Source organism: Pongo abelii, chromosome 10 (genome assembly GCF_028885655.2).
Source record: "Pongo abelii isolate AG06213 chromosome 10, NHGRI_mPonAbe1-v2.0_pri, whole genome shotgun sequence".
Taxonomy (NCBI): Eukaryota; Metazoa; Chordata; class Mammalia; order Primates; family Hominidae; genus Pongo; species Pongo abelii.
Window position 1 is genome coordinate 54,131,595 of NC_071995.2, and position 19,761 is coordinate 54,151,355.

Below are 19,761 nucleotides of genomic sequence, written 5' to 3' on the forward strand. Positions count from 1 at the left end.
TTTTTGGTAGAGACAGGGTTTTGCCATGTTGCCCAGGCTGGTCTTGAACTCCTGGGCAGGCTCCAGCAATCCTCCCACCTCAGCCTCCCAAAGTGCTGGGATTACAGGCACCAGCCACTGTGCCCACCCCCAAATCTACACATTTAAACAAGTCAAGTAACCCTGCTGTAGTTTTTCTGTTTCTTCAACTGTCAAGTAGGGAAAATGATACCTGCCTTACATATTGATATAAGGTATATATATAATATATATATGCTATTTTTTTTTGCGACAAAGTGTTGCTCTGTCGCCAGGCTGGAGTACAGTGGCACGATCTTGGCTCACTGCAACCTCTGCCTCCTGGGTTCAAGCGATTCTCCTGCCTCATCCTCCCAAGTAGCTGGGACTACAGGCATGTGCCACCATGCTGAGCTAATTTTTGTATTTTTAGTAGAGACGGGGTTTCACCATGTTGGTCAGGATGGTCTCAATCTCCTGACCTTGTGATCCGCCTGCCTCGGCCTCCCAAACTGCTGGGATTATAGGCATGAGCCACCATGCTTGGCATATTTTTTCTTTTTTTTTTTTTTTTTTGAGATGGAGTCTTGCTCTGTCGCTCAGGATGGAGTGCAGTGAGGCGATCTCCTTGGCTCACTCCAACCTCCACCTCCCAGGTTCAAACAATTCTCCTGCCTCAGCCTCCTGAGTAGCTGGGATCACAGGCATGTGTCACCATGCCAGGCTAATTTTTATTTATTTATTATTTATTATTTTTTATTTTTTTTTGAGACGGAGTCTGGCTCTGTCGCCCAGGCTGGAGTGCAGTGGCGCGATCTCGGCTCACTGCAAGCTCCGCCTCCCAGGTTCACGCCATTCTCCTGCTCCAGCCTCCCAAGTAGCTGGGGACTACAGGCGCCCGCCAGGACACGCAGCTAATTTTTTTTGTATTTTTAGTAGAGACGGGGTTTCACCGCGTTAGCCAGGATGTTCTCGATCTCCTGACCTCGTGATCTGCCTGCCTCGGCCTCCCAAAGTGCTGGGATTACAGGCGTGAGCCACCGCACCCAGCCAATTTTTATATTTTAGTAGAGACGGGGTTTCAACATGTTGGCCAGGCTGGTCTCAAACTGGCCTCATGTGATCCACCACCTTTGGCCTCCCAAAGTGCTGGGATTACAGGCATGAGCCACTGCGCCCAGCATAATATAAGGTGTATATATGTGTGTGTGTATACACATATATATATACACACACACACGCACGCACACCCCTTATATATATTATCTGCAAATCAAATGAAATAATAAATATGAAAGGAGGCTGGACGCAGTGGCTCACATCCGTAATCCCAGCACTTTGGGAGGCCGAAGTGGGTGGATCACCTGAGTCCAAGAGTTTGAGACCAGCCTGGGCAACATAGTGAAACCTTGTCTCTACAAAAAATACAAAAATTAGCCGGGCACGATGGCGTGAGTGCCTGTAGTCCCGGCTACTGAGGAGGCTGAAAGGGGAAGATCAACTGAGCCGAGGAGGCAGAGGTTGCAGTGAGCAGAGTTCACAGCACTGCACTCCGGCCTGGGTGACATAGGTGACACAGTGAGACCCTGTCTCAAAAATAAATAAATAAATAAATATGAAAGGATACTGAATACTGTTATCCTCATGTAAGATTATTTGTAGTAACAGAATACAAAATAAGGCTGGGTGCAGTGGCTCATGCCTGTAATCCTAGCACTTTGGGAGGCCGAGGTGGACCAATCACCTGAGGTCAGGGTTTTTTTTTTTTTTTTAGGGGGGTATGGGGTGACAGAGTCTCGCTCTGTTGCCCAGGCTGGAGTTCAGTGGTGGAATCTCAGCTCACTGCAACCTCTGCCTACCAGGTTCAAGCAATTCTCCTGCCTCAGCTTCCCAAGTAGCTGGGACTACAGGTGCATGCAGCCATGCTCGGCTAATTTTTTATATTTTTAGTAGAGACGGGGTTTCACTGTGTTGCCCAGGCTGGTCTCGAACTCTTGAGCTCAGGCAATCTGCCCACCTCAGCCTCCCAAAGTGCTAGGATTACAGGCGTGAGCCACCGCGCCCGGCTGAGGTCAGAAGTTTGAGACCAGCCTGGCCAACATGGTGAAAACCTATCTCAACTAAAAATACAAAAAAGTAGCCAGGCATGGTGGCAGGTGCCTGTAATCCCAGCCATTTAAGAGGCTGAGGCAGGAGAATCGCTTGAACCCAGAAGAAGGAGGTTGCAGTGAGCCGAGATTGTGCCACTGCACTCCAGCCTGGGCGACAGAGTGAGACTCCGTTTCAAAAAAAAAAAAAAAAAAAAAAAAGAATGCAAAATAAATTTAGAGTACTGAGAGTCGGAGAGGAAACGCTTGAAAGAAGCTTGTTACTTCTTTTTACTAGAAGGCAGGCCTAGCCACAGGTCGGTCGGCTTAACATTGCGCATCACTCACATTCCCTACTAGTCCACTACATTCTTATTTGGGGCAAAACTATCAGCCAACAACACTATAGGCTCTTGCCCTATTGTCAGACTCTAAAACCCCTGTATAGAAAGGGATAACACTATCACCGGCCAGTCCCCAAGAACAGTGGCCTCAGTAACAGCCCCACTTGCTGTTAGGTGAAATGAAGTTTCTGAATGGGGAAGCAGTCTGTCAATCCCTCAAGCAAAACGCCTTCACCCCTCCTGGCTTTCTGCTCTTCCTCTGGCCCCCTCCTCCCCACTCCCCAATTTCCCAAAGTCCTGAGTTAGGGAAGGCCTTCCAGTGTGTGGTGTGTGAACCCCGCCAGAGAGCCAGGCTGCAAACCAAGCGCAGGGATGTGAAGAATGTGAGATTCCTTCATGGAGGGCTGGGAGGGGGTGAGGAGCGGGGAAGGAATGAGAGGACAAGGCTGCCAAAGACAAGGCATGGGAGAGGAGCCAAGCTATGGCGCTTCGAGGGCGGGGGTTCAGGTTCCACCGCCCCTGCCCAGGCTGGCCCCCGGAATGCTCCCTTCCTCCCCTTCTGGCCCGTCAATCATTGCCCATTTAAACATGACGCTGTTCCCCCAGGTCTGCAGGTGCCGGTCCTCCAGCTAGCCCCGGCCCCCTCCCGCACTTCTCAAAGCTCCCCTATTCCAATGGACCTTCCCCAACAACCCAATCTCCAGAGCCCCCTTCTCACCTCCCGACTCCTCGCCAGTGCTGCTCCCTTCTCACATTTTTATCTCTACCACCATCCCTCCTCCTGAACCCCAGTATTTCAACCCCCCGCCCCAATACCCCTGGGACATCACCTCCTCCCCTCCCACACCCTCTTTTAGGTGGAAGATCGCGCAGGCGCAGTACGCACCGCCCTGGAAGCGGCCTGGAGTCTCCGCAACCTGACCCAGTCGGAGCTGAGGCCGCAGCGGCCACAGTACTGCCCCGGTGCTGGGTCCCAGCCTCTCCCGGGAAGGGAAGGGAAAGGGGAAGGAGGGGAAAGAAGACTCCGACCACTCGTCGCCGTCTCAGACGGATCCTTTGCCCCGCCCACCGCTGCTACGCAACCCGGCGGAAGCTCGTCACCAAACCCCGCCTCTTTGTTTAATTCAGCCCCTACACCAGCAGCCACGAGCGGCCTACGAGGAGGGAGGAAGGCTGGCCAGGCCTCCACTGTAGACAGGAAGTCTAGTCTACAGTCTATATAGTCCCAGCCAGGACTATATAGCCATTTGGGAGGGAGAACTCTATGTTCTTCCCGGCAAAAACGTGTGGGCCTGGCCGGCTACGCTTCGCTTTGGAGGGGTGCAGGTGACTTGTGTCTTAGAGCTGACGCAGATTGGTACGAGATCATTGCGGAGAGGCAGGCCTGCAGCGTGACCTGCTGCGGGTCCGGCCCCTCTCCCTTTTCCAGAGCCCTGGTCAGCATCCCAGAGCTTCGTAACCCCTTGACTCCTGTCATGGGAATGGATATTGCAGTTAACAAGGCGGCCGCGGAGTGCTCAACGAGTTGTCTGCCTCTCCCAGGCGCTCTCCTGCCGTATCCACGATGGCTTCCCTAACACTTGTGGAGTTCCCTGAAACACCTAAGAGGAAGGAAGGGAGAAAAAATTTCCCTCTTCCTGAGTTGGGGTTTGATTTCCTTAGCTTACAACACCGTGGTGTTGGGGATGTGGGCGGTAGAGAACCTGGGATCCAAGGGAAGTCAATGTGGAGCCTAAAGAGCTCCGTGAGCAGATAAGGGATTAATTAAGCAAACCAAGGCATTACAATTACATGACTTCCTAGACTAATCTGGTATTAAATAGTATGGCATTTATTGTGAACATTGGCTAAGCAAATGCTAATGCACATTATTAATACACACACACACGTAATCTTTATGTAATTTGTTTATACACAACAATACAGAGCTAGCTACCTTTTGTGGACAATTTGACAGGTCCCAAAAGGAACTAAAGTTTCAGGCCTCCTTTCTGCTGTCCTCTAGCGGGACTCTGAGATAAGTAAGGTAAGAGTAGTATGGCCGGGCGCGGTGGTTCACGCCTTTAATCCCAACACTTTAGGAGGCCGAGGCGGGTGGATCACGAGGTCAGGAGTTTGAGACCAGACTGGCCAACATGGTGAAACCCCGTCTCTACTAAAATACAAAAAAAGTAGCCGGGCGTGGTGGCGGGCGCCTGTAATCCCAGCTACTTGGGAGGCTGAGACAGGAGAATCGCTTGAACCCAGGAGGCAGAGGTTGCATTGCAGTGAGCCGAGATCGCGCCACTGCACTCCAACCTGGGCGACAGAGCAAGACTCCTTTGCCGGGGTGGGGCGGTGGGGCGGGGCGGGGAAGAGTAGTATGGCCAGGTGCAGCGGCTCACGCCTGTAATCCTAGCACTTTGGGAGGACGAGGTGGGCGGATCGCTTGAGGTCAGGAGTCCCCAGACCAGCCTGGGAAACATGGCGAAACTCTGTCTCTACAAAAAAAATACAGAAATTAGCCGAGGATGGTAGTGCCAGCTACTAGGGAGGCTGTGGTGGGAGGTTGCAGTAAGCCAAGATTGCACCACTACACTCCAGCCTGGGTTACACAGCGAGACCCTGTTTAAAAAAAAAAAAAAAAAAAAAAAAAAAAAAAAAAAAAAAGGCGGACTAACAGATGTTTCTCTTTGTCGCAGGTTCCATTTCTTCCAAGAAGAGTGAGCCTGCCTTTTGTCTCTGGTGTAAATGCCACTTTTCCCAGAGACCTTTCCCAGACACTTTCCCAGCTTGCTGGGTAGTGCATTTAAAGATGAGAACCCCAAATCAGGAACAAAGATAAGGGTTAGAGCAATAAAAAGGGAGGAAACCGTGTGTGCCTACTGTGTGCAAGGCACTTTTTAAAATATCACTTCTGTTTTCTCGTAAGATAGAATTACATATTTTTTGTCTTTTTTTCCCTTTTTGTGGAGAATGGGGTCTCGTTATATTGCCCAGGCAGGTCTGGAACTCCTGGACTCATGCTATCCTCCAGCCTATGCCTCCCTACGTGCTGGGATTACAGGCGTGAGCCTCCGCGCCTAGCGCAATTGGAATTACGTATGTTTAAATAGTCGAGAAAAGAATGAAGCATTGAGCCAGGATTCAAACTTTTGTCCTCCAGATTCCGAAGCCCTTGCTCCTTTTACCATTGTGTCACTGTTTGGAAAGAAACGTCTTAGAACCTAAGTGCATTCTCCCTAGCCAAGTTAAGGAAAATTGGGGGCCCTGTGCGTCTTCTCGTGGTGGATTTTTCCCCCTGCAGAGCCAACTATCTCCAAGGTTCCTTTAATACCTGAAATTCGCCCCCTTCGCGGCGCACGAGTCTCTGATCCCGATTGGCTGGGCAGGGCAGGCGGCGGGACGTAGGGCGCGCCCGGGCGGTGCTGATTGGCCGGAGGAGGCCAGCCGGGGGAAACTTCCGGGAATGTCCGCACTCCCGCGTTCCACCGGGCAGCATCCGGCGACAGCGGAGCCTGTGGCTCCCCCTGCGGGCTGCTCAGCGGCGTGCACAGTCCTGCCGGCCGGCTGGCTGGGTGGGTGGTGGGCTGCGGGTAGGGGAGGGGATGGACCGAGTCCCGGGTTGTCGGGATGAGGGTTCGGGAAGGTCTGGCCAGTAAGATTCTACTCCCTGGCTGTGCACCGGGTTCCCTACCCCTGTCTACGTCGGCTCCGCCACTTCACGGCTTGAGACTAAAAGAGCATCCCGGCAGGGGGCCTTCCAGCCCCAAAGCAGCCTGTCCAGAGACCCCCAAATTCTGATCCTGAAGTTGGAGGCCCCGGGGATGTTCTTTTTTAATCTTTTAGAAGGGTTAGAGGGGTTGAGGCTGCCTGACCCCAGCCTAATGGGGTAGGTAGGCCTTGGGAAGTGGAGCATGGGGGCAAAGGATCCAAGCATTGAGCCTTCATCCTCTGTTCCCCATTCAGTGGGGTGCCGAGGCTTGGGCAGCATGACGACGGAGACCTTTGTGAAGGATATCAAGCCTGGGCTCAAGAATCTGAACCTTATCTTCATTGTGCTGGAGACAGGTGTCTATACTGGGGTGGCGAGTTCGCGGGATGGGGGTGGGGGGCAGGAGGGGAAGAACGCTGTCTGCGTTCTTAACTTGCTATGGGGATGGCAAGGCAAGCTGCAAGACACTCCTCACTCCCAATCTCTCTCTTCGACCCTGGGACAGAAAGTTGCAGTCAGGTATAGGGTAGATAGAACTCTTGTCAGATCTAGACCTCCTATGACACGCGGCCCTCTTTCCACTCAGGGCCCTCTCCATGGTGCTGGCCCCTGAACTCCCACCTCCACCCTCCACCACCCCTTCCACAATCCCAACCCCTTATGCCCCAGGGATTTGGGCTTTCCCCTGTTTGTACACCTTTTCCCTCATTCCACCAATATCCACATCTCATGCTTCTGACAGCTACCACCCCATTTATTTGACCATCCTCCCACCTCGATGTATCTGTTCCGTTCAGGCCGAGTGACCAAGACAAAGGACGGGCATGAGGTTCGGACCTGCAAAGTGGCGGACAAAACAGGCAGCATCAATATCTCTGTCTGGGATGATGTCGGCAATCTGATCCAGCCTGGGGACATTATCCGGCTCACCAAAGGGTAAGCCACCTGGTGACTTCTGGCCTTCCAAAGGCAACAACAATCAAGAGTGGGGTTAACAGTCCCTATAACACTTCTGAGTACTCTGAATTTTGCTTTTTTTGCCTCCCATAGGTACGCTTCAGTTTTCAAAGGTTGTCTGACACTATATACTGGCCGTGGGGGTGATCTGCAGAAGATTGGAGAGTAAGTGCTGTCTTGGGGATTGGGATGAAGCAGCACCAGGGCAAAGGGGTTTGCAAGGAGGCAGCATAGGGTGTGCAGTCCAAGCCTCATTTCTGGACTTTTTCTGTTTGTTTGTTTGTTTTGAGAAACAGTCTCTGTCACTCAGGCTGGAGTATAGTGGCATGATCTCGGCTCACTGTAGCCTTGACCTCCCGGGGTCAGGTGATCCTCCCACATCAGCCTCCCAAGTAGCTGAGACTACAGGCGTGCTTCACCACACCCAGCTAATTTTTTTGTATTTTTTATAGGGATGGGGTTTCGCCATGTTGCCCAGGCTGGTCCCAACCTCCTGGGCTGAAGTGATCCTCCCGCTTCTGCCTCCCAAAGTGCTAGGATTACAGGTGTGAGTGACCACACCCAACCTATCTGGACTTTTCTGAGGCCTCCAGCAGTGGCCCAGAGGATGAATCCAAGGCTTTAGCTACTTTCTCCCCTTGCAGATTCTGTATGGTTTATTCTGAGGTTCCTAACTTCAGTGAGCCAAACCCAGAGTACAGCACCCAGCAGGCACCCAACAAGGCGGTGAGTCCTGTGGCCACAATGGTGGGAAAGGAGGGCAGATCAAGACAAGAAGCATGGGAGGGAGCAGGATCTGAATATGTAATCTGTGCCTTCAGGTGCAGAACGACAGCAACCCTTCAGCTTCCCAGCCTACCACTGGACCCCCTGCTGCCTCTCCAGGTAAATCTGTTCCCTTCCATCCACTGGTCCTCCTAGCTCTCCCACTCTCCTCAGCCTAGAAAGATGCATTTCCCTCATTCCTTTTCCAAATCTCTCTTTTCTCAGTGTATCCTCCTTCAGGCAATTCTCCCAGACCCCTCTTTTTTTTTTTTTTTTGAGATGAAGTCTTGCTCTTGTCAACCAGGCTGGAGTGCAATGGCATGATCTCGGCTCACTGCAACCTCCGCCTCCCAGGTTCAAGTGATTCTCCTGCCTCAGCCTCCCAAGTAACTAGGATTACAGGCACCTGCCACCATGTCCAGCTAATTTTTTTTTTTTTTTTTTGAGATGGAGTCTCTGTCACCCAGGCTGGAGTACAATGGCGTGACCTCGGCTCACTTCAACCTCTGCCTCCCGGGTTTAAGCAATTCTCCTGCCTCTGCCTCCTGAGTAGCTGGGATTACAGGCATCCGCCATCATGCCTGGCTAGTTTTTATATTTTTGTAGAGATGGGGTTTCACCATGTTGGCCAGGCTGGTTTTGAACTCCTGACCTCAGGTGATCTGCCCGCCTCGGCCTCCCAAAGTGCTGGGATTATAGGCGTGAGCCACCGCACCCAGCCATGGGCTGCAGATATCTTAGTCCAGTGGAGTCCAGTGGAGCAGCAGGGTTCAGTAGAGATATGGTTTAAGAACTAGGCTGACCAGGCGCAGTGGCTCACGCCTGTAATCTCAGCACTTTGGGAGGCCAAGGCCAGCAGACCACCTGAGGTCAGGAGTTCAAGACCAGCCATGGCCAACGTGACGAAACCCCATCTCTATTAAAAATATAAAAATTAGCTAGATGTGGTGGCAGGAGCCTGTAATCCCAGCTACTTGGAAGGCCGAGGCAGAAGAATGGCTTGAACCTGGGAAGCGGAGGTTGCAGTGAGCTGAGATCATGCCACTGCACTCCAGCCTTCGCGACAGTGAGACTCTTTCTCAAAAAAAAAAAAAAAAAAAAAAAAAAGAACCGCTAGGCTATAACTTCCATGCCATTTAGGGTTCATAGTCCCTACTGTGTGCAAGAAGCAAACCTCTGCCTTCATATAACAAATGTTTCTAGAGCACCTACTATTTGCCACGGAATAAAACACACTACCTGCCTTTAGGGGCTTGTGGTTTATACAGGAGAGAGATAATGATTATAATATGCCATGGTTAAGTTCAATGACAGTGGTATGTCCAGAGTTATGAGAGCTGAAACAAATCATCCCACGCACCTGGCTTCAAACATTGAAAATATAAGCCAGACGCAGTGGTGCACACCCATCATTCTAGCTACTTGGGAGGCTGAGGCAGGAGCATTGCTTGAGCAAGGAGTTTGAGGCTGCAGTGAGCTATGATCACACCACTACACTCCAGCCTGAGTGACAAAGTGAGACCTCATCTCTAAAACAGTAAAAATTAAAAGATAAATATTTATATACACAAAAATGTGACTTGTTATTATCTTTGGTGGGTAAGATTATATGTAATAATCTTTTCACTAGCCAGGCGAAGTGGCTCACGCCTGTAATCCCAGCACTTTGGGAGGCCAAGGTGGGTGGATCACCTGAGGCTGAGAGTTCAAGACCAGCCTGACCAACACAGAGAAACTCCATCTCTACTACAAATACAAAATTAGCCGGGCGTGGTGGCTCATGCCTGTAATCCAAGCTACTCAGGAGGCTGAGGCAGGAGAATTGCTTGAACCTGGGAGGCGGATGTTGTAGTGAGCTGGGATCGCTCCATTGCACTCCAGCCTGGGCAACAAGAGTGAAACTCCGTCTCAAAAAAAAAAAAAATTAATCTTTTCACTGATGCTTATCTATATTTTCTAAAATGAACATTATCATTATGGTACACGCATACACACCTTTTTTTTTAAGTGCCTCATATTTTAATGCAGAGACTTCAGGCCCTTCCCCTTGCCATGCTTCTCCAGTTTTATAATCACTTTTGGTAAAGGGGCCTTTTTTTTTTTTAATTGAGAAGGAGTCTCGCACTGTCGCCCGGGCTAGAGTGCAATGGTGCAATCTCGGCTCACTGCAACCTCCGCCTCCCAGGTTTAGGCGACTTTCCTACCTCAGCCTCCTAGGTTTAGGCGACTTTCCTACCTCAGCCTCCTGAGTAGCTGGGATTACAGGCGCCTGCCACCACACCCAGCTAATTTTTTTGTATTTTTAGTAGAGACGGGGTTTCACTATGTTGGCCAGGCTGGTCTCGAATGCCTGACCTCGTGATCCACCCGCGTCAGCCTCCCACAGTACTGAGATTACAGGTGTGAGCCACCGCTCCTGGCCCAGTAAAGGGGCATTTTTGTCAGAGGTCCCTGAGCCTAGAACTAAACAGCTAATTCTAGGTCTGATTCCCAATAATAGTGAGATAACTACAAGAGAAAAATACCGTACCGAGGTTCATGTAGCAACTTCCTAAATGATCATGTGAGTCTTCTCTGGAGTTCCATTCATACTCGCAGCCCACAGTCTTTTGCATTTGGTCCAGTTGGCATTAAGATGCAGTTGTGCATGGTGAAGACTGTGCCACTCTTTGGGGCATGGAGGCAGCCCTTGGGATGGACCCCTCTCCTGTGTTAACTAATTCCTTTGTTTCTTCTCCTCCCATAATTAGCCTCTGAGAACCAGAATGGGAATGGACTGAGTGCCCCACCAGGTCCTGGTGGTGGCCCACATCCCCCTCATACTCCCTCCCACCCACCCAGCACCCGAATCACTCGAAGCCAGCCCAACCACACACCTGCAGGCCCGCCTGGCCCTTCCAGCAACCCTGTTAGTAACGGCAAAGAAACCCGGAGGAGCAGCAAGAGATAGCATGACACTCTTTCTTCCTGCCACCAACCACATCCCAAGTGTCTCCTGGAGAGCAAGATAGCCTTCCACTGGCTGGCTGGTGTAGCAGTATTTTAGCCACTGAACTTCAGTGGAGGGTGGTGAGCAGTGTCCTTATCCACCCTAATCTCATACTCCCTCATTGTCCAGCTGAACTACCTGTCCCCTGGGAGTCAGGACCCTCTACCTGCTCTCTTTCCTCTTTAGAAATGGCAGTTACCGGCTGGGCGCAGTGGCTCACGCCTGTAACCCAGCACTTTGGGAGGCCGAGGTGGGCGGATCACCTGAGGTCGGGAGTTCAAGACCAGCCTGACCAACATGGAGAAACCCTGTCTCTACTAAAAATACAGAATTAGCCAGGCATGGTGGCCGTATGCCTGTAATCCCAGCTACTTAGGAGGCTGAGGCAGGAGAATCTCTTGAACCCGGGAGGCGGAGGTTGAGGTGAGCCGAAATTGCACCATTGCACTCCAGCCTGGGCAATAAGAGCGAAACTCCATCTCAAAAAAAAAAAAAAAAAAAAAAGAAAGAAATGGCAGTTACCATCTGTTTCTTCTGTGTGAGACATGGGAGTCTAACTGAAGTCTCTCCTTCTTAATAAATGTTACCACTCTACTCTGTGTTGGACTCCTTTGCTTTTTGTGGGAAAAGGAAGAGGTTAGCAACTAGGCATTTGGGAAGGTGGGGTGTCCCTAGAAGGTGGAAGAAAGATAGGTTACAGGTAAGGAGGCCCAGGCAAAGCAGACCTGCCCCTTTAAGGTAGTGTCCCTCCCCTACCCCCTCCCTGCAGGTGACCCTTGCCCGCCTGTGTGCCTGCCCCCCCAGCTGGAACCAAGAAGGCTGTGTCCCCCTTCCTCTGGGTGTCCTTGTCTCCTGCTATCAGGTAATGCCAACCTCAACCCCCTGGACCAGTCACCCCGATCAGCCTTTGCTTGCCTGATTTTAGGCCAGGTCAGACATCAGAGGAGAGCCCAGATCCTTGTTTCCTCTCCCCCCGCAGGTCTTCCCCTTTCTTGGTCATCGATCTCTAGAGCTCTGGCTCTTTCTCTTCTTGGGGTGAGAAATTACTAAGAACAGTTTATTTCCCATGCATGCATGTGGGCTTGCCACTGATCTGCCTTTTCCCCCCTCCTCCCCAGGTTAGGGACACCTGGGTCCAGTCTTCCCAAGGAATATGGGGATGGGGGTTGGAGATGAAGTTTAGTGCTAGACTGTAAGGTAGGTGGGGTGGAAGTACATGCGGGAAAGGGCTAAAATGGTACTAACTGTGTTAAGGATGGGGTGAATTATTTAAGAGGAAAAAGACTAGGCCCAGGTCCTCCTTAGCCATGTGGCTTTCCCAGGGCAGAGGGTGGCCCCTCCCTACTCAGGGGCCCAGCAGAGACTGACCTTTGACCCCCACCCCAGAGACCAGTGAACCATTAACTCCTCTCTTATGTGAGCCTTCACACACTGGCCCCACCCCTGACCCCGCCCCAAGGCAGGTGGGCTAGGAGGGGGTGCGTGTCCATCTCAGCCTTCTATGTGACGTGGCCTCCGATCCACCTGGACACCTGGAGGCTAAGCCTGGATTCCCCTCTCCCTGACTCAGGAACTGCTTAACGTCCACAGCAAGGCCTAATAGGGGACCTGAGGTGACAGCTCTCATGTTGCCAGTAGGGGTGAGGCCCTGGGGATTGAGGGGGGATAAAGAGGTGGGGCAAAGTTGAGGGGTAGGGTTTAGGGGACAAGGAATGGACGGTCAGCTCTGGATGAATTATGAGGAGAGCTCCGAATCAGGGAGGTGCTCCAGGAACTGGCAAACAAGAGGCTGCTCCCGCAGGAGGCAGTGTGAAGGGAGAAAGAAGGCTGCAGTAGGGGCTGCTGCTGGACTCGGTGGGGAGCAGGTACAAGGAGCTCTGGCTCCCCCATGGACCTGAGCTGGAGAGCAGAGCAGCAGCTCTAGCCCATTCCTCATTCTTCCAGGGCACAGTCCTCAGGATGTTTCGGGGAGAATAGAAGCCAGAACCTCAGCCCCTAAGCCATTCCCCTCACCAGTGATGGGGTCCCCAGTGAGTCATCTGCTGGCCGGCTTCTGTGTGTGGGTCGTCTTGGGCTGGGTAGGGGGCTCAGTCCCCAACCTGGGCCCTGCTGAGCAGGAGCAGAACCATTACCTGGCCCAGCTGTTTGGCCTGTACGGAGAGAATGGGACGCTGACTGCAGGGGGCTTGGCGCGGCTTCTCCACAGCCTGGGGCTAGGCCGAGTTCAGGGACTTCGCCTGGGACAGCATGGGCCTCTGACTGGACGGGCTGCACCCCCAGCTGCAGACAATTCCACGCACAGGTACTGACCCGTTCCTCCACTCCACAGGGCCACATCCCCCAGGTCCTCTCAGTGCTTGCCCCCAGTTGCCTCGTTCTGGCTTCCTCACGAGATCCCTGGAGTTACAAATTCTTCAGAACCCAGCTCCTTGGTATCTCTTCAAAACCTCTCATGCTTCTATTGCCTTCTCTCTCTTTTCTTGAGACTGGGGGTCTCACTTTGTCACCCAGACTAAAGTGCTGTGACACATTCATGGCTCGCTGCAACCTCTGCTTCCCAGGCTGAAGCCATCCTCCCACCTCAGCCTCCTGAGCAGCTGGGACCACAGGCACACACCACCACACCCGGCTAATTTTTAAAATTTTTTACAGAGACAAAGGTTTCGCCGTGTTGCCCAGGCTGGTCTCAAACTCCTGGGCTCAGCTCAGCGATCTGCCTGCCTCAGCTTCCCAAAGGGCTGGGACTATAGATGTGAACTACCACCCTAGCCCTCCATCGCCTTCTAATTCTCTCCTCCAAATCTCTAAGCCCTTAAATTTCTTGCTCTTAGTATCACTGTTCAGTGTCTCTGGGCTGATTTGGCTCCAAATTCATAGCCCTTTCTTTTTTCTTTTTCTTTTTTTTTTTTTTTTGAGACGGAGTCTCGCTCTGTGGCCCAGGCTGGAGTACAGTGGTGTGATCTTGGCTCACTGTAACCTCTGCCTCCCAGGTTCAAGCGATTCTCCTGCCTCAGCCTCCTGAGTAGCTGGGATTACAGGCACACACCACCACGACTGGCTAATTTTTGTAATTTTAGTAGAGACGGGGTTTCACCATATTGGTCAGGCTGGTCTCGAACTTCCAACCTCAGGTGATCCACCCACCTCAGCCTCCCAAAGTGCTGGGATTACAGGCATGAGCCACCGTGCCCAGCCATTCGTAGCCTTTTTGATTGTCCTCCCTTTTTTCTGTCCCCCCCAGTTGCAGAAAATGGAGAACTCACAGATCTTCCTAAGAATGACGTTCAATGGTTTCTGGGTCCCAGGATCTCCAGTCAGTGGCTAGTCCCCCCATTCCCCCTAAAATCCCTGGGAGCCTCTCAAAGCGGGTTGATAGAGAACACAAGGGAGGCTGACTTGCTGTCTCATCCATTCCAGGCCACAGAACCCTGAGCTGAGTGTGGATGTCTGGGCAGGGATGCCTCTGGGTCCCTCAGGGTGGGGTGACCTGGAAGAGTCAAAGGCCCCTCACCTACCCCGTGGGCCAGCCCCCTCGGGCCTGGACCTCTTTCACAGGCTTCTGCTGCTGGACCACTCATTGGCTGACCACCTGAATGAGGATGTGAGTCTGATGGTCTCTAGAGGGGAAGGAGCCATGGGATTAGATGGCCTGAAATGTTTAAATAATCAGTAGTTTTTTGTTTTTGTTTTGTTTTGTTTTTAAATCCCAATGTGGGCCAGGCATGGTGGCTCACGCCTGTAATCCCAACACTTTGGGAGGCCGAGGTGGGTGGATCACCTAAGGTCAGGAGTTCGAGACCAGCCTGGCCAACATGGTGAAACCCCATCTCTACTAAAAAATACAAAAATTAGCCGGATGTGGTAACGGGTGTGTGTAATCCTAGCTACTCGGGAGGCTGAGGTGAGAAAATCGCTTGAACCCGGGAGGCAGAGTTTGCAGTGAGCCGAGATGGCGCCATTTGCACTCCAGCCTGGGCAACAAGAGGGAAACTCTGTCTCAAAAAAAAAAAAAAAATAGCTGGGTGTGGTGGCACATGCCTGTAATCCCACTTACTCAGAAGGCTGAGGCAGGAGAATCACTTGAACCCAGGAGGCAGAGATTGCAGTAAGCCGAGATCGCACCACTGCACTCCAGCCTGGGTAACAGAGCGAGACTCTGTCTCAAAAATAAAAATAAAAATAATTAAAAAATAAAAAAATATATCCCATTGTGGTCTTAGGGGATGTTATTTCAATAGTGAACTATGTTCCCTCTGGGATCAGAGCAGGTGAGCCTATATCCAGAGCTCCAAGACTCAGTTTAGGGGAATAGATGGCAAAGCAGAGAATCTAGAGAAGCAGCCCAGGGTAGGATCTGGATGGTCACCTGGAGAGGAAACCTGCAGGGAACGGATGGCTGTCTTCATCCAGAAAGACAGAGAATATGTTCCACTTATACCAGAGGGCAGACAAAGCTGCCTAACCCTGATGGAAGTCCAGTGAGTGCCCATTGCAGGAAGCATTCAAGGTGAGGCTGGATGAACATCGACAGGGCTGTTGAGAGGGAGGTTAGATGGCATTTCAGGGTCTTTTCCCTTTTAAGATTCTGGCATGGAGAGCTCTAGTTTTCCAACCAGCTTCATATATCAAATCAACAAAATGATTGAAATGATCAGAGTTTGCAGGGAAAATGATGACAATGCTCACTAGCACCCAGTTTGCATAGAATTGAATACCTGCATTGGACTGAATATTCACTATTAATACACATTGATTATAAGTATCCTTGGCCTCAGTCCCCAAGGTACCTGCCAGTAGGAGCAAAGGGGACCCTGGGAGAGACCCAGGAGTCTATGCAATGGAAGGACAGGTGTTAAATATCATTTTTTTTTTTTTTTTTTTTTGAGGCAGAGTCTGACTCTGTCACTCAGGCTGGAGTGCAATGGCGCGATCTCGGCTCACTGCAACCTCCACCTCCTGGGTTAAAGCAATTCTCCTGCCTCAGCCTCCCGAGTAGCTGGGATTATAGGTGTTCACTACCATCCCCAGGTAATTTTTTTTTTTTTTTTTTTTGAGATGGAGTCTCACTCTGTCGCCCAGGCTGGAGTACACTGGCGCAATCTCTGCTCACTGCAACCTCTTCCTCCTGGGTTCAAGCGATTCTCCTGTCTCAGCCTCCTGAGTAGCTGGGATCACAGGCGCACGCCACCATGCCCAGCTAATTTTTTGTATTTTAGTAGAGACAGGGTTTCACCATGTTGCCCAGGCTGGTCTCGAACTCCTGAGCTCAGGCAATCTATCCACCTCAGCCTCCCAAAGTGCTGGGATTACAGGCGTGAGCCACCGCACCCGGCTCATCCCCAGCTAATTTTTGTATTTTTAGTAGAGACAGGGTTTCACTATGTTGGCCAGGTTGGTCTCGAACTCCTGACCTCAGATGATCCACCCGCCTGGGCCTCTCAAGGGCTGGGATTATAGGTGTGAGCCACTGCACCTGGCCAGGTGTTAAAGATCTGAGTCATAGTTCCTGGTGATTCTCCAATGTATGACCCTCAACTCCCCAGTGTCTGAACGGCTCCCAGCTGCTGGTCAATTTTGGCTTGAGCCCCGCTGCTCCTCTGACCCCTCGTCAGTTTGCTCTGCTGTGCCCAGCCCTGCTTTATCAGATCGACAGCCGCGTCTGCATCGGAGCTCCGGCCCCTGCACCCTCAGGGGATCTACTATCTGGTCAGCAAGTAGGAATGGGTGGGGGGCACCCTGAATCCTGGAAGTGGGGCCCATGCCAAGGAAGGAGGCTCACTGGGGTCCTGCCTCTCCTTGTAGTGTTCTCTCTGCCCCACCTTATGTGTGGGACCCTCCTCCTGCCCTGCCCTAACTTCAGCCCCTGATTCTCCCCAGCCCTGCTTCAGAGTGCCCTGGCAGTCCTGTTGCTCAGCCTCCCTTCTCCCCTATCCCTGGGGCTGCTGCGGCTCCTGGGACCTCGTCTACTGCGGCCCTTGCTGGGCTTCCTGGGGGCCCTGGCCGTGGGCACTCTTTGTGGGGATGCACTGCTACACCTGCTACCGCATGTATGTGAAGCCCCTTCCTTGTACCCCTGGCCTCCATGGATCTAAGGTGTCCCCAGCCATAGGACATCCCCTCCCCCTTTCCATCAGCTTCCACATCCTACTCCCGGATCCTGGCTTCAGCCCACGGCTGCCTTCTAGTACAGCATATGAGCAAAGGCTTGCCACCACCCATGCAAGGGGATATTGTTGGGTATAGGGGCTTCCAGGGTCTGCCCTGACCTTCTCTCTGTCAGGCACAAGAAGGGCTGCACACAGGACCTGGCGGAGTACCAGAGAAGGACCTGGGCCCGGGGCTGTCAGTGCTCGGAGGCCTCTTCCTGCTCTTTGTGCTGGAGAACATGCTGGGGCTTTTGCGGCACCGAGGGCTCAGGCCAGTGAGTGATACCCTTTTCTCTTTCTTCTGCTGAGACCAGAGTCCCAGTCAAGAATTGGGCAGTGGCTCACGCCTGTAATCCCAGCACTTTGGGAGGCCAAGGCGGGCAGATCACAAGGTCAGGAGTTCGAGACCAGCCTGAACAACATGGTGAAACCCTGTCTCTACTAAAAATACAAAAATTAGCTGGGCGTGGTGGTGTGTGCCTGTAATCTCAGCTACTCAGGAGGCTGAGGCAGGAGAATCTCCTGACTTGGGAGGTGGAGGTTGCAGTGAGCCGAGATGGCACCATTGCACTCCAGCCCGGGTGACAGAGCGAGACTTCATCTCAAAAACAACAACAACAAGAAAACTGGGCCAAAAAGCCAAGAGATGAGGAGCAGTGTGTGCTCCTGGATCTCTGACATTTGCCTGGTGTGCAGGACCTGTTGGCTAACAGGGAGTGGGTAGGGGCTCCTTAAGCACAGACCCAGGACTTCTGGCCAAATGGCATCCTATTCTGAGCTCAAGTCAACAAGAAACAGAGGGGAGGTGCCAACTTGGGAAGAAGGTAGAGGCCAAAGAACATCCCAGGTGCCACAGGTGGAACCAGGTGTTCATCTTCCCAGCTTGCGGCCTGGCTTCCCCTTAGTCCCTGGCTCTGCTGCCTCCTCCACCAGGAGGGATGCCCTCCTATTTCAGAGATGCTGCAGGCGAAAACAAAGGAATCTCGAAACACGAAACTTGGACCCGGAGAATGGCAGTGGGATGGCCCTTCAGCCCCTACAGGCAGCTCCAGGTGACTAGAGGAGAAAATTCGAAGAGTAGGTTCCAAGCTCACAGTCCTTACTTGCAGCCACCAACACTGCCCTGTGCTTCTTCCCGCAGAGCCAGGGGCTCAGGGCCAGAGGGAGCAGAACAGCCAGCACCCACCAGCCCTGGCCCCTCCTGGGCACCAAGGCCACAGTCATGGGCACCAGGCTGGCGCTATCACATGGATGGTCCTCCTGGGAGATGGTCTACACAACCTCACTGATGGGCTGGCCATAGGTGTGAGGGGTGGGAACGGAGGGAAGCAGGTCCGAGGGGAGGCCAGGGCTCCTAGTTATCAGCTGGGGCTAGGAGAGGGCCATCAGGAAGATGGGGAGAGGACGGGAGGACCACGGAACACAGGAACCTGCTTCTGAGGAGACTCTTCTTCTGGACTGACAACTTCCGACTCTGCTGGCCCCAGGTGCTGCCTTCTCTGATGGCTTCTCCAGTGGCCTCAGTACCACCTTAGCGGTCTTCTGCCATGAGCTGCCCCACGAACTGGGTAGGAATGGCAGGAGCAGGGTGGGGTAGACTCCAGAAAGGAGATAGCTCCAAGGGGTAGAGCTTGGAGGCTGGTGGGTGGCATGGATGAGGGGCACCCCAGCTTACTCCCTCCCATCCTGTCCTCTGTCTCCAATAGGTGACTTTGCCATGCTGCTCCAGTCAGGGCTGTCCTTTCGGCGGCTGCTGCTGCTGAGCCTCGTGTCTGGAGCCCTGGGATTGGGGGGTGCAGTCCTGGGGGTGGGGCTCAGCCTGGGCCCTGTCCCCCTCACTCCCTGGGTGTTTGGGGTCACTGCTGGGGTCTTCCTCTATGTGGCCCTTGTGGACATGGTGAGAGATGTCGGGTAGAGCAGAGAAATCAAGGGCAGTGGGGAGGCGGGAGTGGAGAAGGAGGTAGCAGTCCCTCCGCCTCTACCATTAGCTCCTGGAAGGGCGTCAGACCACAGGCCCGCAAAAGTCTGAGAAACAAGGGACTTGAGGTGTTTGGGTGGGGGCTGCTGATGCTTTCTGACACCCTTCCTCTGGTGTTCAGAGGTCAGGGGCAAGGCCAGAATCCTGACATCCTCTTTTTCTTTCAGCTACCAGCCCTGCTTCGTCCTCCGGAGCCCCTGCCTACGCCCCATGTGCTCCTGCAGGGGCTGGGGCTGCTGCTGGGGGGTGGCCTCATGCTTGCCATAGCCCTGCTGGAGGAGCGGCTACTGCCCGTGACCACTGAGGGCTGACCGGGCCAGTGGAAAGGGGTTGGGTTGCCCTTCCTTCCCCCCAGGCACAGGAATGGAGGCGGGACACAGGGCCAGTAGGAGCAATAGGATTTTAATAAACAGAACCCATCCCAAAGCCATGACTACGACAGTTGTACTTGCACCAAAACAGCATAGAAAACCAGAGTGTGGTGGGAGGACCTGAAGCCGGTTGGGGGAGGATGTGAGTAGGGGCCTGGAGGGTGCAGGGTCATTAATCTGCGGGGAGAACATTGTGCTTTAGCCCAGGGAGGGGAGGGGTGGGGCAAATGCACCGAGGTCCCCACTTTTTCCTGCTGCCCTTGGCACCCTGGGGATGCAGGCATCTGGGCACATCTGCCCCTTATTGCTGCCCACCAGCGTTAAACGCCCCCGATCCCAACACTAGCACCACAGGTGGTTCCGGGGCAGGGAGAGGCAGGAATGGGAAAATTGCTTAGAGAAAGATTCCACTAGAATCCAGTGAATTGTGCTC

General features: G+C 52.8%; 3 protein-coding genes across 8 annotated transcripts in view; 2 read left to right on the forward strand and 1 right to left on the reverse strand.

Moving 5' to 3' along the window:
- Positions 1-3,476, reverse strand: part of RNF41 (ring finger protein 41) — a 29,275-nt gene extending 25,799 nt beyond the window's left edge. Inside the window, 1 exon segment of the mRNA NM_001132802.1 lies at positions 3,315-3,476. The gene's annotated coding sequence lies outside the window, so the exon portion shown is untranslated.
- An 86-nt stretch (positions 3,477-3,562) lies between these two features.
- Positions 3,563-12,857, forward strand: NABP2 (nucleic acid binding protein 2). 5 transcript variants are annotated; one of them, XM_054527298.1, is made up of 9 exons: positions 5,532-5,985; positions 6,377-6,478; positions 6,920-7,058; positions 7,173-7,244; positions 7,724-7,805; positions 7,901-7,964; positions 11,603-11,695; positions 11,813-11,868; positions 12,778-12,857. In XM_054527298.1, exons 1-9 carry the CDS (start codon positions 5,877-5,879, stop codon positions 12,808-12,810), a joined length of 750 nt encoding a protein of 249 aa, XP_054383273.1. In that variant the 5' UTR covers positions 5,532-5,876; the 3' UTR covers positions 12,811-12,857. The 5 variants fall into 5 exon arrangements, with proteins under 5 accessions (XP_054383274.1, XP_054383275.1, XP_024112174.1 ...); XM_054527299.2 differs by lacking the exon at positions 5,532-5,985 and adding an exon at positions 3,563-3,754 and having other exon boundaries at positions 11,603-11,868; XM_054527300.2 differs by lacking the exon at positions 5,532-5,985 and adding an exon at positions 3,574-3,785 and having other exon boundaries at positions 11,603-11,868.
- SLC39A5 (solute carrier family 39 member 5) lies at positions 12,852-19,383 on the forward strand. 2 transcript variants are annotated; one of them, XM_024256407.2, is made up of 10 exons: positions 12,852-13,135; positions 14,251-14,434; positions 16,377-16,539; positions 16,711-16,880; positions 17,114-17,254; positions 17,935-18,031; positions 18,121-18,282; positions 18,467-18,547; positions 18,686-18,876; positions 19,125-19,383. In XM_024256407.2, the coding sequence occupies exons 1-10, from the start codon at positions 12,852-12,854 to the stop codon at positions 19,266-19,268; spliced, it is 1,617 nt and encodes a 538-aa protein (XP_024112175.2). In that variant the 3' UTR covers positions 19,269-19,383. The 2 variants fall into 2 exon arrangements, with proteins under 2 accessions (XP_024112175.2, XP_054383270.1); XM_054527295.1 differs by lacking the exon at positions 18,686-18,876.
- Positions 19,384-19,761: the final 378 nt, after the last annotated feature.

What these genes read in the sequence shown, in the direction of transcription:
- NABP2 (XM_054527297.1), top strand. Translation starts at nt 5,877, where the DNA reads ATGTCCGCACTCCCGCGTTCCACCGGGCAGCATCCGGCGACAGCGGAG. An exon ending in CTTCATTGTGCTGGAGACAG is followed by an intron (nt 6,479 to 6,919) that starts GTGTCTATACTG and finishes TGTTCCGTTCAG; the next exon opens with GCCGAGTGACCAAGACAAAG. An exon ending in AGCAGGCACCCAACAAGGCG is followed by an intron (nt 7,806 to 7,900) that starts GTGAGTCCTGTG and finishes CTGTGCCTTCAG; the next exon opens with GTGCAGAACGACAGCAACCC.
- SLC39A5 (XM_024256407.2), top strand. Translation starts at nt 12,852, where the DNA reads ATGGGGTCCCCAGTGAGTCATCTGCTGGCCGGCTTCTGTGTGTGGGTC. An exon ending in GCAGACAATTCCACGCACAG is followed by an intron (nt 13,136 to 14,250) that starts GTACTGACCCGT and finishes CATCCATTCCAG; the next exon opens with GCCACAGAACCCTGAGCTGA. An exon ending in GCCCCTACAGGCAGCTCCAG is followed by an intron (nt 18,032 to 18,120) that starts GTGACTAGAGGA and finishes TTCTTCCCGCAG; the next exon opens with AGCCAGGGGCTCAGGGCCAG.